General features: G+C 44.0%; 1 protein-coding gene across 2 annotated transcripts in view; it reads right to left on the bottom strand.

The window, feature by feature from the left end:
* slc5a10 (solute carrier family 5 (sodium/sugar cotransporter), member 10) overlaps positions 1-18,892 on the bottom strand; it is an 88,298-nt gene that overhangs the window by 10,151 nt on the left and 59,255 nt on the right. For both annotated transcript variants that reach the window (XM_018097449.2, XM_004918057.4), the window contains exons 10-13: positions 12,504-12,611; positions 12,163-12,313; positions 3,277-3,445; positions 370-585 (exon numbers count right to left, since the gene is read on the bottom strand). In XM_018097449.2, coding sequence (XP_017952938.2) covers positions 370-585; positions 3,277-3,445; positions 12,163-12,313; positions 12,504-12,611 — 644 coding nt within the window. The remainder of the gene's footprint in view (positions 1-369; positions 586-3,276; positions 3,446-12,162; positions 12,314-12,503; positions 12,612-18,892) is intronic.

Raw genomic sequence — 18,892 nt, 5'->3', positions numbered from 1 at the left:
CCACTGCTTGCACCAAAAGTACAATCTACTGCTCCCACATGAAAAGACCTGAGAGACTGTTCCTTAGGGCTGTGACACAGGGGGGGATTAGTTGTCTAACTAATCTCCCTGAAATGCCATCTTACTGGCTAGAATGTAAATCGCTGGTGGGATGGCAAACGCGGCGCCATGATTTGCTGAAGTCATGGAAGTTGCCTTGAGAGGACACTTCGGCAAATCGCGGTGCTGCGTATGCTATTTACATTCTAGCTGGTAGGATGGCATACGCGTCGTTGCAATTTGCTGAAGTCGCCCGAAGTTTCTTCTCAAGGCAATGTTAATGTTATGATGCTGTGCCCGGGAAAAGGCTACAGCATGACAGGAACTTACCTGCGACTGCAAGGGCGGCTCTGTCAGGAGACTGACCCCCACTACTACCCCCACAGTCAGGGCGCACAGGATGATGGCAAAGTGCAGGTAGTGCACGTCCTTGAGCACCGACGGCCTTTCATCGGGGATCCCACAGCGAGGGAAGGGGTACACAAATTCCAGGATCATCCGAACAAGGCCAACGATAAGTCCCACCATCAGCCCCCAGAATGCCCCCTGTCAGGAAACACAGAAGGGGGATAAACATGGAGATAGAAACTCTGGCACTTGAGTCCCAGAATGCCCTGCACTCCCTACGGGAACAGTATTATTATTGTGAGTAGCTGTGTATGGAGCTACACTTTATATTTTTCTTTTCCCATAGAGGTTACAATATAAAGCTGCCCATACACACACACACACACACACACACACACATATATATATATATATATATATATATATATATATATATATATATATATATATATGTATATAAAGTCTTGCTTGGCTACATCTATGTATGACAGGGATTGGTGTCTCTTCGCCTGGTTGGTTTTGGCTCAGTGCAATGTCCCTTTGTCCCTTTAAATAGCAAATCTAGAGTCATCATTTTAGCAGGAATCCATATCTGCATTGCTTTGCACCAGAACACTAAATGCCTGACCCATAATGCAAATATGCAGTTCTGCAGAAATACAGTATAAACGCCGGATTGTGACAAGCTAATAAATGCCGTCGTTCAGAGCCAATTCAGCTTCCCATACTAAAAACTTTAGTGCAACCCTAAAACTGGGGCAATTGCTCTATAGTAAATCACCCCCCCCCCCCCCCCGTCTGCACTGCCTCAGGCAATCACTCTAAAAGCCAATAACTGAATTTGTACAACCTCCCCATGTATAAGGGTGAAGACACACAGAGCTACTAGTAGCAGCTACTTGTCACGGCTACAGAAACAGACAATGCTGATCATTTACTGATAATTGTCTCTACGTGTGTTTTAGCAGAGGCAATTCTCAGTATTGTCTATGGCAGGGGATTTTTTGGCATTTACAGTAGTAGGTGTGAAAAAGTAGCTGCTACTAGTAGCTCAGTGTGTCTGCACCCATTAAGGCAGTGCAGCTTTCCCTACTTGTGTCCCTGGGGCTGTTGCTAGGATGAGACCATACAGTAAACTAGTGAAATCCATATACAAATACATAAAGACAATATAATCCTATGTTTAACATACACCTGATACATGGGTTCTGTCTATTGTTGAGATGGATATTTAGGGTAGTGGCTACTAAAATAGACAATGCTGATCATTTACTGATAACTGTGTCTACGTGTGTTTTACCAGAGGCAATTCTCAGTATTGTCTATGGCAGGGGATTTTTTGGCATTTACAGTAGTTGGTGTGAAAAAGTAGCTGCTACTAGTAGCTCTGTGTGTCTTCACCCTTAGGGCTCTGGCACATGGGGAGATTAGTCGCCCGCGACAAATCTCCCTGTTCGTGGGCGACTAATCTCCCCGAGTTGCCATCCCACCGCCGAAAATGTAAGTCGCCGGTGGGATGGCAACTCGGGGAGATTAGTCGCCCGCGAAAACAGGGAGATTTATCGCGGGCGACTAATCTCCCCGTGTGCCAGAGCCCTAAGGGTGAAGACACACAGAGCTACTAGTAGCAGCTACTTTTTTTCTGTGCCAGAGCCCTTAGGGCTGTGACAGACTGGGAGATTAGTCGCTGCGCGACAAATCTCCCTTGTCGCGGGCGTCTAATCTCCCCGAAATGCCATCCCACTGGCTAGAATGTAAATGGGCAGTGGAATGGCATATGCGGCGCTGCGATTTGCCGAAGTCGCGGAAATTGCCTTGAGAGAAAATTTCCGCAAATTCGGCAAATCGCAGCACCGCATATGCCATCACACCAGCGCTAATCTCTCCGTCTGTTACTGCCCTTAGGGTGAAGACACACAGAGCTACTAGTAGCAGCTAGACAATGCTGATCATTTACTGATAATTTTCTCTATTTGTGTTTTACCAGAGGCAATTCTCAGTATTGTCTATGGCAGGGGATTTTCTGGCGTTTAGTAGCCGTGACAAGAAGCTGCTACTAATAGCTCTGTGTGTCTTCACCCTTAGAGGAGATAGTGTTCAAGAGTAGCTCTGCTGTCAGACAGGAGGACATTAAAGAATAAAGTTATAACAGAATGTGAATGAGGAATGGAGGACTATCTTATTATGGGCAATTTAATGTGTGTGTGGCCACTTGCCCTCAGATCTAGGGTTTCAGCCCAATATTCACACAATTCTGCTAATTTCATGGAACCCTAGCCATGTTTCTCCAGCCCAGAGAGCATTTAATAAGTCCCGGCTGTTAGGTAATCCTCACTGAGCTGAGCAAGGCTTCCTGCATACAGGTGTGGGCAGGTCAGGTTTCATAATTGTGTAAAATACAAATTCAAAGCAGGTAGGGAAGTGTGTGTTTAATTAAAGAGATTATAAAACTCAATACAAACTGGAGAGGGTAATTACCCACTTCAGATACGCCTGCCTCATATCTTTGGATTCCAGCAATGGTAGTACTGGGCTATACAGTGGGCTTTTGGGTTGTTAACTAGTAACAATAGCCCATTCTGCTGCCCCCTTTCATGTGACTTGGTGGTAGAGGTGTTTGCATGGTCAGAGAGACCCCATGCCTAGAATGTTATCTAGTAATCAGATCAGGGGTGGCCAAGACATCGATCACGGTCCACCAGTCAACCCCCCGTGGATTTTTGGTGGACCACAACGAGGCCGGGGGATGCGGAAGTGTGGCGTGAATGCGTACGTACGCTGCGTCTTAGATAATGTAATCAAGCCTAACAACTCGTCAATCATCATTGGGGGGCTACAGGTTGCCCAAACCTGCTCTACATGGAAGAAGCTCAGTTTAATCCCCATTACCTGCTCATTGGCTCTTCTCCAGAAAACCGCCAAGGCAAAGACAGCTGTAACCGGGGGGGCCAGGTAACTTGTAACAGACTGGATGTAGACGTAGAGCTGCCCACTGTTAGCGCTTTGTAGAATGGGAATCCACACTACGCTGATGGCCACCAACACCACGGTGACGATCCTGCAGGGAAGAGCACAGAACTCATATCTCAGGCTACGAGGGGCCATCAAATGTCCCACCCAAAACAGGCAACAACCATGAACGTAGAAGCAGGTTAATGACTATTTATTAGATGTGATAGATCTTCAAGGGGATTTCATACATAGTAAAAATCCATAATCACCAGACATTTTCTCCTGGTTTTAATCATTGTTACTTAATAACTTAATTAATGTCAAGCTTTAAGTCAAGACTTAATTATTATCAAGATTAAAGAAACCTTATTACTTAATTGCCAAAAATAATACTGAATTGTGGAACAACAGCTGGAGGCCACAGTATGGATATCTCAGATATTGGTCAGCTCAGCCTCGTTGGTGGTGAATGTGGTGGATTCAGTCAACTAGTGGTTGTCTCTGCCATTGCTAGAACAAGTCCGGTTAGGACCAGATGGATTAAATATGGCTGCCCAATGCAGCTCTAGCGTGTTTAAAGCAAGAACCTCCTATGTCGGAATCAGTCGAACCTCCCTTTGTTCGTGCCAAGACGATGACTTGCTAAAACTGATTTCATCTGCAGCTTTGCTACGCTAAATGACGGTGGAAGCTAATTGAAAGTTTTCATCAAGCAACAAAGGCTGAAAACAATTAGAGAGGTGTGCCCATGTACATTTTAATAGCTTCCCTCTGCGGGGCGGATTTAATAGGCCAGTGACACCTTGGGCGTGACCAGAGCTCTCAAACTCTAGTTCTCCTTTTCCAGGCAGATGGTTATAAAAATGGAAAGGTGTAGAACTGGAACAGGATGTGGTGCTCCACTACAGCTCCCAGAATCCTCTTTGGAAATGGTACAGCACTAAATACTGAGCGTCAAAACATGTTCATAAGTTATTGAAAGGTGTCAAATCTCTTTTGAAGGAGTTCATCTTTTAGTTGCTTCAATGTCATACTGTTTTCAACTGACACCCTTCGGCCTTCGGCCAGGATCCCAACTGAAGGTCCATGAAATGACAATTGATATCGGAAAATATCAGTGTATAGTCACCCCGAATCTCACCCAAACCAACCTTCTACCTGGACTTTTAGGTATATCAGGGGGAGCAACTGGCAAATCTCCCTAATTTTCAGGCTAACTGGACCTCAGACTGAGCCCCCTTAATCCATATCATGCAAAAGAGGCCAGAGTCAATTGTGTATGCTGCCAGAGGATACTGGGAAGAGTTGTAGTTGATATCAATTCATGGAAACATAATGGCTGCTTGGTGGGATCTGAGGGGTCACATCTACTTATAAAGGTGCCCATACACCTTCAGATCCACTCGCTTGGCGATGTTGCCAAGCAAGCGGATCTTCTCCCGATATCCCCCACCAACGGGTGGGCGATATCGGGAGAATCCAGGCTAATTCGGTCGTTTGGCCCTGGGGGGTATAGGCCGGTATAGGCAAAGGCGGTTCAGGGACCGCATCAACGAGCCAATGCGGTCCTCAATCCAACTAGATTTTTTAACCTGCCCGATCAATATCTGCCTGATTTCAGGCCAGATATCGGTCGAGCAGGCCTGTCCGTAGTGCCCCTACACGGGCCGATTAGCTGCTGAAACGGTCTAAAGGACCAATATCAGCATCTAGAATCGTCCCGTGTATGGGGACCTTTAGACCTCCCTATAGCCAACTCCAATAGAGAAAGATAGTGAAGTAGTGGTTGGAAAAGAGGGAACGCAGAATGTTAGGTCTTTAAGTAGAAGACTGTGGCCATATCAGTGAGCTTGGAAAATGTCCCTCAAATGTCTACAAGCTTGGACCTAAAGCAAAGAGGAACAATAATTTGTTCTTCTTACTTGTACCACTGAATAATGAAAGCAAAAACAAATAATTATCCATCTCTGTTATGCAACAATCATAAAACGTCAGTTGATAAAGTTAGGGAAGTTTTACTGGAGCACTTTGTTAAATAGGAAGCTGACCAAGGCCTCCTCCTGTAAGGCAACCACTGTATGGTAGGTTCCTATTCTCTCAGGTAATGTCAGCCAATTACAACACATTGCTTTCTATGATCTTCAGCTGTGTAAATAGACATTTATACATATGACACAAGCTACTTGACTTTGTTTTGTTTAGGCCAATCCCATTTTAGGTGTATTTTTGCTATTTTGTCCCTCTCTGGAGAAAGGAAGCGCAGTCAGTATGAATGCAGAAAGCATCTCACCCACACAACGTCTTATAATGATGGGTATTACGCAGTGAGTCAGTGTTGTCTACCCAAACACTCCTCCTTAATTAGATTCATTTAGATCACTATCCAGGTCAGTTGGTACCAAGCTTGCCTGTAAGCAGCTGATGTCCTACAGCTAACTAAATAGGACGGGGCCGCTTATTCCATTTCCATAATTTGACTTTCCCACGCCTCGCTTACAAAAGGCCTCTGTAGCTACCTGCAAACATGCAGAAATCCCTTTGTACACAAACACACAGTAAGTTCTTGTAGAGTATTTTGGATCATTGGCGTGAGTGGCAGTCCCAGTCAGCAGGAAGTTTTGTTCCCGTCAGCAAGCACAGAATTACTGCAACCAGACTAGCTGCTCTGCTAAACATGGTTTGGAGAATGGGGAAGACCATGGGGCAGTATTGGTATAACTTGAACTCACTCAGAGCACTTCTTAGGAGGCAATTAGTAACCTTTGGCACGTGGATCTCATCATCCCATCCAAGCCCTGGTTAGGAAGGAAGCATTCACTCTATATTATCAGTGAGCCTAATATTACAGTTGAGGTTCACTTGCAGAGAGCCGAAAACAAAGGTTCCCATCATAAAACAATACATTCTAGAATCGGATTCTACGTAATGAGACTTTTTGCACAGTGAAGTGATTCTTCTCCAGCCCAGCTGCTTCTCCAATGTAACCTAACAATCATAGAGTCCTTCAGACAGGGGCATGAATGTAGTCAGGAAGGCAACAATAACTTGCCACTCTATAATTTTAGCCATTCCTTTGGAGGCAGTTAGTAAACTTTGGAAAAGTCAGGGGTGGCATATGGACCTTATCAGCCCATCCAAGCCCCAGTTGGTAAGCAAGAGTTTATTCTATTCTAACACTATCAATGAGCCTAATATTGCAGCTGCAGTTTACTTACAGAGAGCCTAAAACAGGATCTCATCAAAAAATAAGACCTTCTAGAATCAGGCTCTGTCAGTGATGTGCTGTTTGGATGGTGAAGTGGTCTTCACTGCTGCTGGTACGTCAGGCTTTCTTCCTCATAGAGTGAGGAGTCCTTCAAGATGTGGCACGGGTGTATTCAGGAAGAACTGCAATGCCATAGGTATGTAGTCTGGCAGACCCAACAATGCCAAAGCCATGTAGTCTGGCAGACCCAATAATGCCAAAGCCATGTAGTCTGGCAGACCCAATAATGCCAAAGCCATGTAGTCTGGCAGACCCAACAATGCCATAGGTATGTAGTCTGGCAGACCCAACAATGCCATAGGTATGTAGTCTGGCAGACCCAACAATGCCATAGGTATGTAGTCTGGCAGACCCAACAATGCCATAGTCATGTAGTCTGGCAGACCCAATAATGCCAAAGCCATGTAGTCTGGCAGACCCAACAATGCCAAAGCCATGTAGTCTGGCAGACCCAATAATGCCAAAGCCATGTAGTCTGGCAGACCCAATAATGCCAAAGCCATGTAGTCTGGCAGACCCAACAATGCCATAGGTATGTAGTCTGGCAGACCCAACAATGCCATAGGTATGTAGTCTGGCAGACCCAACAATGCCATAGTCATGTAGTCTGGCAGACCCAATAATGCCAAAGCCATGTAGTCTGGCAGACCCAACAATGCCAAAGCCATGTAGTCTGGCAGACCCAATAATGCCAAAGCCATGTAGTCTGGCAGACCCAATAATGCCAAAGCCATGTAGTCTGGCAGACCCAACAATGCCATAGGTATGTAGTCTGGCAGACCCAACAATGCCATAGGTATGTAGTCTGGCAGACCCAACAATGCCATAGGTATGTAGTCTGGCAGACCCAACAATGCCATAGTCATGTAGTCTGGCAGACCCAACAATGCCATAGCCATGTAGTCTGGCAGACCCAACAATGCCATAGCCATGTAGTCTGGCAGACCCAACAATGCCATAGGTATGTAGTCTGGCAGACCCAACAATGCCATAGGTATGTAGTCTGGCAGACCCAACAATGCCATAGCCATGTAGTCTGGCAGACCCAACAATGCCATAGGTATGTAGTCTGGCAGACCCAACAATGCCATAGGTATGTAGTCTGGCAGACCCAACAATGCCATAGGTATGTAGTCTGGCAGACCCAACAATGCCATAGCCATGTAGTCTAACAGACCCAACAATGCCATAGGTATGTAGTCTGGCAGACCCAACAATGCCAAAGCCATGTAGTCTGGCAGACCCAACAATGCCATAGTCATGTAGTCTGGCAGACCCAATAATGCCATAGTCATGTAGTCTGGCAGACCCAACAATGCCATAGCCATGTAGTCTGGCAGACCCAACAATGCCATAGCCATGTAGTCTGGCAGACCCAACAATGCCATAGTCATGTAGTTTGGCAGAACCAACAATGCCATAGCCATGTAGTCTGGCAGATCCAACAATGCCATAGCCATGTAGTCTGGCAGACCCAACAATGCAATAGCCATGGCATTCTGAAAGTACTCGAACCCCACCAGCTCCCTATAAATGTTGTCCATAGACTGCCCACAAATGTGGGAAATCAGGAGTTTTCTGCCTTCTAAATGATCAATTCATGGCCGTTATTCACTATATAGAGGTAGAGAAAGAAGGACTTCTGTGTTTGGGGGTGGAAGTTGGGAAAAGGAATGGAAACTGAAGGAGGCATTAGAAGAGAGGGTCATATGACACATCACACGAGGGACAGAGGTTGGAAAGACAGGGTTATAATAGAAATAGTAGTAGAGTAAATGCTAGAAAAGATAATAAATAGTTGAAATGCAATAAAGAAAAGAGATGGGGAAAAAACACAAGTCAGTAGGATAGATAGTGAGAAATTATGTTTTTTTGGACTAAATATGGGCGGGGCTGAAACGCTAGTCCAACATTTTGTTCTGCCCCAACCCCCCCCCCCCATTCTAAAACTGGATCATTGTAAAACATCCACCAAAGTATCTAATAGAATGCGCATTTCACAGTCGCAAATATTTGCTTTCAAGGCAGGACCTGCATTTACGAATCTGAGGTTATTTTCATACAGTATTTTGTTACTTTGTTTTTCCCTAAAATATTCTGGGCACAGCATGGTACGATTTGCATAGCTGGCAATGACACGTTTGCGTATGTAGGTCAGATGCCCAGGGCACTTGTCATGTGATGTGGCAAATATAGTTTGTGTGCCATCCAAACAGGCACTTAATGGCGTGTCTGGGGTGCTTGGCATTCCTTAGCTTTTATTAACTCATATACAGAGGGATGACAAATGCAACACTGGCAACAATGCCATCCAAATGTCATTCAACCTCTGTCTCTTCCCTGTTGTTGCTGTACTAGGACTCCCAGCACCTTCAGGCAGCGACTCAACTCTCCTCTATGTTTATTTTCTGAAACCTGCTGCCCATTAAAGAACAAACTGAATGTTACAGATGGCAATTGTGTTGCTCACCAACCCAGAACTAAATCCACTGGCAGAGTTTCCTATAATCTCCAGCGGGTACCTGGCACAGGAACATTAGTGAGAAGTAGGGAAATGCTAACAATTCCATAGTAATACATTCATTTCTTCTCTAACTTTTACTGAGATTTCTTGATGACTTTGCTTAATATCCCCACCTGGTGGGGATATCGGGTGAATTTAGGTTAATTCAGTCGTTTGGCCCTGGGGCCAAATGATCGAATTATAACGACGGCAATAGGCAGAGTTGGTTCGGGGACCACATCAACGAGCCGTTGCGATCCCCGATCCGACTGAATTTTTGAACCTGCCCGATCAATATCTGCCCAATTTCAGGCCAGATATCGGTCGGGCAGGCCCGTCATTAGTGCCCATACACGGGCCGATTAGCTGCTGAGTTGGTCTAAGGGACTGATATCGGCAGCTAGAATCGGCCCGTGTATGGGGACCTTTATTTAAACGACTTAGGGGCAGATTTACATTCTGCCCCAGTGAAAATAATTCAGGAAATTTCCCCATATTTATTGCTCTTTTCTAGTTTCAGATCTATCAAAGGTCGGGAAGAAATATTTCCTTTCACGTTTTTTTCACTGGCAAACACAGTTTGAATTGTTTGGACATTTGTATGTATTTATCATCTTTTCCAAGGTTTATCCAGATTTATAGGTTGGGGGAAAAATTTGCGAAACAACAGGAAAATTCGCAAAACGGCAAAAAATCAGCGAAACGCATTTGTAGAGCAACTTTTTTGTTGCCCACATCTTTTTGTTGACGTGACCAATTTGACGACACCAGGGCCGGAACTAGGGGTAGGCAGAAGAGGCAGCTGCCTAGGGGGCAACGATTGGGGGGCGCCAGGCAGGAACCTCTCCTGCCTACCCCTAGTGCTATTTTGTCATTGCCTCCGCTGCTTGTCATTAGCGGCTGAGGCAATGACCCGATCTAATCGCACCGCCCCCCCCCCCCGTGCTTTGGCGCGCATGCGCCGTTAGGGGGGCGGGGAGGTGGGCGGAGTTGGCCGACCGGGTGGCTTGGCCCACCCCTGGACGGCACCACACCAAGAAAATTTCATTTCATGGAAAAAAATTATTTCATTTCGTTTTATCAACGGCGAAAGCATTTATTATCTTTTCACATTGTCACAAATCACTGCATTCCATGAAAATGAAAATGATTTCATTTCATGTTTTATCACCAGAGAAAAAACTGAAAGATATTCCTGTATTTATTTTCTTTTCATTATATTTTTTCCAGATATATCAAAGGTTAAAAAAAAAATTTCTTCCATTTCATGTTTTGTCACCAGTGAAAAGCATTAAATGGTCAGGAAATGTTCCTGCATTCATCGCTCTTTATGTACTTGTATTTATCAAAAGTTGGAAAAAAAATATTATATTTTACATTTAATCACCAGTGAAAACAATTCAGATTGTCGGGAAGTTTTCCTGCATTTATTACTCATTCCTGAAAAAAATGAGAAAGAAATGATACTGAGCTGCAGGGCTTTTCCAGAGGCATTTTCATCCATTTCACCTCAGTTGATTGAAATACATACTTTTTGGCTCATTTTTGTGGAGAAGAAAATAGTAAGGTGCTTTGATAAATTGGTAAATTGTTTTAGATTCTGGAAATGTTGAGAAAAGTTTTACAGATGCAAAAATGTTAAAAAAGCATAAACATAGCAAAATTCTTCCAGGAAAATCGATTTGATCTTTGATACATTTGCCCCTCAGGGAAATAACACAACGTGCAGGGATTTTTTTTTTTTTAACCTTTGATAAATCTGCACCAACCTATTTAACACATTAGTATAAAACCCTATTTGATACATTTGATTTTTTTCTTTTGTTAGTTCATTTTTTGTTTTCCATGATGTCAGCAACATATTTTTTTACATCATTTAGTAATCCCCATTATAGTGGAATTTATTTTAGTGCCAAATGCAATTTACAGGGAGATCATTACTGTGGTGCAACAACAATGTATCACTACATGTATGTAGCAGTAGTCAACAGAATGCTGTAAGAGTTCCCATTGGCTTAAACCACTTTAGGGCAGACAAACACTTCTAAGTGATAAAAAGGCTCAACAAAAGCAGGAACATGAACATGCATTTAACATGAGCAGTTTGTATTATATTGTGCCACTTTCAGCATTAGTAAATAACCCCTAAATAAACAGTAATATACTCTGTGATTGGTGGGCGATATCAGGCGAATCCAGGCTAATTCGATCGTTTGGCCCCAGGGGGAATTATAACGACGGGTATAGGCAAAGTCGGTTCAACGAGCCGATGCGGTCCCCGATCCGACTAGATTTTTTAACCTGCCCGATCGAGATCTGGCCAATTTCAGGCCAGATGTTGGTCGGGCAGGCCTGTCGTTTGTGCCCCTACACGGGCCAATAAGCTGCCGAATTGATCCAAGGGACCAATATCGGCAGCTAGAATCGGCCGTGTATGGGGACCTTTAGGGTGAAGACACACTGGGCTACTAGTAGCAGCTACTTTTTCACGGCTACTAAATGCCAAAAAATACCCTGCTAAGACAATACTGAGAACTGCCTCTACTAAAACACACGTAGAGACAATTATCAGTAAATGATCAGCATTGTCTATTTTAGTAGCCACTACAAGTAGCAGCTACTAGTAGCTCCGTGTGTCTTCACCCTTACAGCCAACGACTGATAAAGCAGTTAGGTAATTTAGGACCTATGTTCTTATATTGCCCCTATTACCTTGTATATTTATGAACATGAGCGTTGCAGTGATTCCATATCAGTTATATAAGATGGCCTTGATTAGTTATGAGTATACTTTCGGAGTTTCACTTTCTATAAGTTCACAAAATGGAACTCTAGAACTTGTGAGAGAAAAAAAAAGTCAGTCGATGTTTCTGTCCCACAGAATATTCCTGAGGAAGATTTCCTTGAGGGACAGAAACACACCAATAGGATTCTCTTTATAGGAGTTATATCCCTAGAATCATTCTATCATGTTGCCCCAAGGCCTCCACTAAGCCACTGCTTGATGGAGCAGGTATAGTCCATCAAGCAATGGTTATTGCTGGCCACTGTGTACCTTCCGACCAGGAGTAGCTCCTTCTCATTGGCATTCTTCCTTATCTTCCTCCAGATATCCATGGTGAACAGGGTGCTGCTGCTGTTGAATATGGATGTCAGGGAGGACATGAGGGCGGCCATCATAACGGCAATCATCAGCCCACGCAGACCTGGGAAAGGCCGGGACAGAAGGAATAGACAAAGAAAGAATGGAGAAGATTTAGATGGAGCTCATCATTATGTATGCTCCTACCCTTTCTACCCCTTTCCACCCCCATGTTGTACCCACAGGGTTTCCTACTCATCAGAACCCTCTCTGGCATGCCCCTCCTCCCATGTCCCATTCTAAGTCCAACTTACCGCTAGGCATAAGCTCAATGACCAGCTTGGGATATGCAATATTGGAACAACCGGCCTCCGTTCCGCAAACCTCCTGGCACACTTCCGGAACTACGCACGCCACAGAATCTGCAAAATGTCACATGATCACATTATTAGAGACATTATTGGATGGTCTAAAATATTCCCAAGCAAGGATTTCCATCCTCTGCCCTTCTACCTCCTTCATTTGCTCTACCAGAACTAAAGGCTGTTAGGGGATGCTGGGAGATGTAACAGCTTAAAAGGGCCCTGGTTAGATACCAATGAGTTTGAATTTAAAGGGACACTCTCATTTTTTATTCAATGATTTATTCTGATGGTGGTGGTCTTCTAGTATGGGGTTTCAGCCCTAAGCAGGGACTCGAGACTGTGTAAACCTATTGGCCATGCAAGTGGCCAAACCACAGGGCAATGTAATGTCTTATTCCCAAATTTAAGGGAGGGGAGGTAAAATTATTTTTGTGGGGCCAAGCAACTCTAGACCACAGCCTATAACTACAGCCAAAAATGTGTACAGGTATGGGATCCCTTATCAGGAAACCCATTATCCAGAAAGCTCCGAATTACGGAAAGCCTGTCTCCCATAGACTCCATTTTAATCAAATAGTACAGAATTTCAAAGCTGATTCCCTTTTCTCTGTAATAATAAAACAGTATCTTGTAACTGATCCCAACTAAGATATAAATAATCCTTATTGGATGCAAAACAATCCTATGGGGTTTAATTAATGTTACATTATTTTTTAGTAGACTTAAGGTATGGAGATGCAAATTACAGAAAGACCCCTTATCCAGAATATCCTTGGTCCCGAGCATTCTGGATAATGGGTCCTATACCTGTATTATGAAGCAGACAGTAAGGGAAAGTACTAACAATACAGCCCCATTTCTGCCTGCACACTTCCTGGTACATACAGGGGCTGCCCGCTTTCTTTCGGTCATGTGACCCCAGCTCAGTGTCATCTAAAAAAATAGTTGCCCACGATACAGTCCATTTTCCTTAGAACAGGACCTACTGATTGGCCTAATTTTTTGCCTGAAGGAAATACAGAATCCTGGGACTTGGTGGAGGCTTACGATTTATTTCACAAGGCCACTTTTTATATTTGGGTTTGCTTACCCTTTTGAATTTTTTTCAGCACAAATTACATTGTTGTCTTCACTTGTAAATGAAATATGTTTTGCCCCTATGGGTGCCTGGCAGATTATACCGTGGCAACCCCACCAGGCGGATCAGCCTGTACCTGCTGTTTAACCATCTCTCTGTCCTCACAGGAACCTGGGAAGGAGAGTTCAGGCTGTTTGGCATCGCTGTATGGAACCTTTGTTCCTAATAACAAATCCCAGACTACAGTCCAAGAACATAAGATTCTCTGGCAGACCACAGACCGTCTGTTATAGCTGCTAAAGGGGCCGCGCTGGCTATTGTAAGTGCAGCTGCTGTGCTGCATTAGCTCTCACCCCCCCCCCCCCCCCCCCGACTAATGCTGCACCTTGGCTATTGGGAATGGCACCGTGCCACTGCAAAGATAACATCAGCTCTACATTCTGTGAACTCTCTAGGCCCAAGTGCTTTGCTTTCCAGGCATATAATGTTATCTGGCATACTGCCTTGTACACGGACTTCCTCTAGGGGTAAGGAGTGCAAATGTAAATGTAGATGTATTCTGCCTCCCAGAAAAAAACAAATTGCTAATATGATCTGCACTGCAAGCAGAGGATAATACAGATACTGTAGGGAAGCCGAATGCATCTACATTTGTGCCCCACAACCCCAGTAGCTCCCTGCCCATTGGTGTATAATCTTTGTGGAATTGTTACTGTCCTGTTATATTTCCACATTGCTGTTAGACGTTAAACGTCTGTTCTTTGCCCTCAGCAAATCTCAGGTCTAGACACAGATGTCAGTCACTTGTGGCACAGCAAGAAAGGATTATTGTTCCTGCCCGTTCCCATCCGTGTAAAACCGCAGTTTACAGTATCTGGGCTTAGGCCATGTCTGTGCTGCCGGTGTGGAAACTGACAGCTCAGTATTATGGCACCCACATTACCCACAATGCTCTGTGTGCCAGAGCGCAACCATTGGCAGGGCATAGTTACAGGAATCAGATCTGTCCCTAGGGGGAGATGGTAGGGACTGGGGGATAACAGCTATAACTTGACAAGATGGCGGCAGAGGGGTGAGGTGGCATCTGATGCCCAATTCAGCTGTTGGTAAAGTAGCAGGGAGTCCCACCTTAGTCACAGTTGAAGGGCCTTAGGTTGGAGAATACAATAATAAAGAATGATTGTGGCCATCACTAAGGACAAGCTTGGCACCTTTTTATAAAGGGGAAGTTGGACCAAGAGATAATAAAATGGCTAATTCTAAGCAACTTTTCAATTGGTCTTCATTATTTATTTCTTATAGTTTTTGAATCATTTGCCTTCTTCTTCCAACTCTTTCAAACGGGGGTCACTGACCCCGGCAGCCAAAAACCTATTGCTCAGCGAGGCTACAATTTTATTGTTACTGTTACTTTATATTCCTTACCTTTCTATTCAGGCCATCTACTATTAATATTCCAGTCTTTCAAAGCCTGGTTGCTAGAGGTAATTTGGACCTTAGCAACCCGATAGCTGCTGAAATTCCAAACTGCTGCATTAAAAGCTAAATAATTAAAAAACCACAAATAATAAAAAATGAAGACCAATTGCAAATTATCTCATAGTAGCACTCTCTACATCATACTAAGAGTTAAGTTGAAAGTGACCAGCCCCCATAATGGGACAAGGGTAGGGGCAAGGGTTCCCCTTGTTATTTATGGAGAACTCGCTGCCGACAGTATGGGGGCCCCCATATATCTGTACTTAGGCACCCACGCAGAAAAGGGGAGAGAACCTATAGTTAGAGTTAAACAATAGTATTATTATTATATGTTATTATTTATATATCATAATTAGAAAAAATTAAATTATGATTCCATTGTAATTATTACATTAAATGAAACTAAAGGCTTAGTTAGGTTGTGACTGACAGACGCTTTAATTTTAAGCTTAAAATGTGCGTGTGTTTCACTTTAAGTAAAAAAAAGCTATGTTGAAATTTCTCATGAAAAGGTTAAAAACAAGCCATAAATGTAGAGGGGTGAGACTGAGGGCACTTGCTGTTACCTGAGTTGGGAACACAGTCAAGGCCGGCAGGTAATAGCCTGGAGTGGGGGGGGGGGGAACAGGGATGTGAAAATAACTGGCTGGGGAGGGTAATTAGGATGCACAGATGGTGGCTTCTTATTATATAGGATCAAAGTATGCTCTGCTGTTACAGCCCCAACATCTTGCCTTACTATACACACCACCCCACAGTAACAGTCCCTTCCCCTGCTTGCCTTACTATACACACCACCCCACAGTAACAATCCCTTCCCCTGCTTGCCTTACTATACACACCACCCCACAGTAACAGTCCCTTCCCCTGCTTGCCTTACTATACACACCACCCCACAGTAACAGTCCCTTCCCCTGCTTGCCTTACTATACACACCACCCCACAGTAACAGTCCCTTCCCCTGCTTGCCTTACTATACACACCACCCCACAGTAACAGTCCCTTCCCCTGCTTGCCTTACTATACACACCACCCCACATTAACAGTCCCTTCCCCTGCTTGACTTACTATACACACCACCCCACAGTAACAGTCCCTTCCCCTGCTTGCCTTACTATACACACCACCCCACAGTAACAGTCCCTTCCCCTGCTTGCCTTACTATACACACCACCCCACAGTAAAAGCCCTTCCCCTGCTTGTCTTACTATACACACCACCCCACATTAACAGTCCCTTCCCCTGCTTGCCTTACTATACACACCACCCCACATTAACAGTCCCTTCCCCTGCTTGCCTTACTATACACACCACCCCACAGTAACAGTCCCTTCCCCTGCTTGCCTTACTATACACACCACCCGACAGTAACAGTCCCTTCCCCTGCTTGCCTTAATATACACACCACCCCACAGTAACAGTCCCTTCCCCTGCTTGCCTTACTATACACACCACCCCACTGTAACATCCCATAGCCAGAAAAGACAGAAGTCTAATTCTTTGTTATTCCCTTCTATAGAGTGTGGGGCAAGGTGAGAGCCCACAGAGTATCTTGTTTTTATCTTGACTGGAAAACCCCAACTCCAAAGTAAAGGTGAGTGACTCATCCTCTTTCCAAATTTCATCCAAAATTCACCCCAGAAACCATGAATATCTGCCTGTGATTCATGGGATTGGCTGAGTAATCCAATAGGATTCAATTTAAATCCATAGGAAATCCATTTAAATATTACACAATCAGGCTTTATATGAAATCCAGTTTATACCCCCCCCCCCCCCCAATGAATCACTTACCTTCACTCTCAGCCAATAGGGGGAGTTGATACATGTGTGCAGGGTGTGAGTATCACTAGGGGGATTTCTATGCATTTATATTTAGCGCTAGTTATTGGCAAGTGCAATGGGCACAGCCTTTGTCTGTGGGAGGGATGCCAGGGAGCAGGCCCAGACTGGCAATCTGTGGGTTCTGGGAAATGCCAGAGGGGCTGCTGTAAGATGCCATAGACACTCACTATTTATTGGCCCTATGTGGGGCAGTTTGGGCCTCTGTGTACCTGAAATGCCAGGGCATTTTTGTATCACAGTCCAGACCCGTTAACAGACTTTTCTGCCCCTCACCCTATAGGCATGTCCTACAGTCGGCCATTTTAGAATCATCTACATTTTAATATTTTCTCTAATTGGATAATGTCATCCTACAATATCGCTTTTCTTTTAAGTATTTCTATTTCAGTTTGGGGCTGGGCAGTTTTCTCTAAATATAAATTTACCGTTTACTACAATTATACATATTAAGCCTGCTGTGGAGTCATTTCCTTTTCCTGCTAAACTTTCCCATCCTAAACACTTTACTGACTGATGCTGTTAAGGTTAATGGCACACAGGTTGTTTTCACCCATTAGCCATTTGCCTGCGCTACTCTAAACAATGGTTTTAGGTAAGATCTCAGACCCCTGTTGTCTGAATGCTCTGTTCTAAAGGTAGGTAGAATCTCAGCCATAAAGTGTAACAGAACTGCTGTGCTGGAGAGAAAGAAATAGAAGGCAGTTGGAAGCCACAAGAGAAGAAGCTGACCCACTCAGGACTGTGGGAGGCCCCTTCAGAGCCCAGACTTACAATTTCAATAAATGTTTATGGATAAGATCATTTTTAGTAAGATTTGGAAGGACCTAAAATACTTTTCATGTGTTCTATAATTTTTTTGTGGCTGGAACTGGAGGAACAGGAGGCCCCCTAACAATACAGGAAGGTTTGGGCTCCTGTTTGGCCAGGGCATTATATATGCTTCCTCCCACACTCCAAAACCATACAGGCAGGTTAATTGGCTTCCAATAAAAAAAATGGCCCCTCTGTATCTAAATATGATAGGGACATTAGATCAAGTCAACAGCTGAACTGGAGTATCTATAGAACATTGCCCATGGTGATAATGTCCCCTTACAGGAGAACTCTACCTGAAAAAGGAGCATCTATCTATCTATCTATCTATCTATCTATCTGTTTATATTGTCTATTCTTCTGCTTCTGACTCCTGAAACAATATAGCAGATGTCAATCTTTCAATGAACTTTTAGTATGAAATGCTATTCTGAGGCAATTTTCAATTGTTCTTTCATTTTTATTAGTTCAGTTTTTGAACTATTTAGCATCCTGTTCAGCAGCTCTCCAGTTTGGAATTTCAGGTGCTATCTGGTTGCTAGGGTCCAGTTTAACCCAGCAACCTGGCAGTTATTTGGAAAAGAGACAGGAATATGAATAGAGGAGGGAGTAAATAGACAAATAAGTAATAAAAAGTAACAATAAGACTGTAGCCTCACTTGTTACTTGACTGCCGGGGTCAGTGACCCCCATTAGAAAGCTGGAAAGTGTCCGAAGAGAAAGGCAAATAGTTTATAAACAATAAAAAATGAAGACCAATAGGAAAGTTGTTAAGAATAGGCCATTCTATAACATATTAAGTTAACCTAAAGGTGAAGCACCCTTTAAACAGGACAGACCGCCATTACTTTGTTTTGCTAGTCAGAACCAGAGTGCAGAAATGGATAACAAAACAGTTTTCAATAACAAATAGTTTTAAAACGAAAGGCAATTTTTAATGAAACTATGGTGGAACATTGCTTAGAAAACACGTGTTCTGTTTTTATGCAGTAAACAGTGTTTGGGTGGAGTTGCCCTTTAGAGCAGAGGCAGCTGAGGAACCAACTCATTACAACTTTGTTTAGGGCGTGTCAGTGCCGGGATGGGCGGGGTTATGGCTGCACGTCACATGATGGGGCGGTGC

Source organism: Xenopus tropicalis, chromosome 9 (assembly GCF_000004195.4).
Source record: "Xenopus tropicalis strain Nigerian chromosome 9, UCB_Xtro_10.0, whole genome shotgun sequence".
In the NCBI taxonomy this organism is placed as follows: Eukaryota; Metazoa; Chordata; class Amphibia; order Anura; family Pipidae; genus Xenopus; species Xenopus tropicalis.
This window is presented reverse-complemented; position numbering and strand designations above follow the sequence as displayed.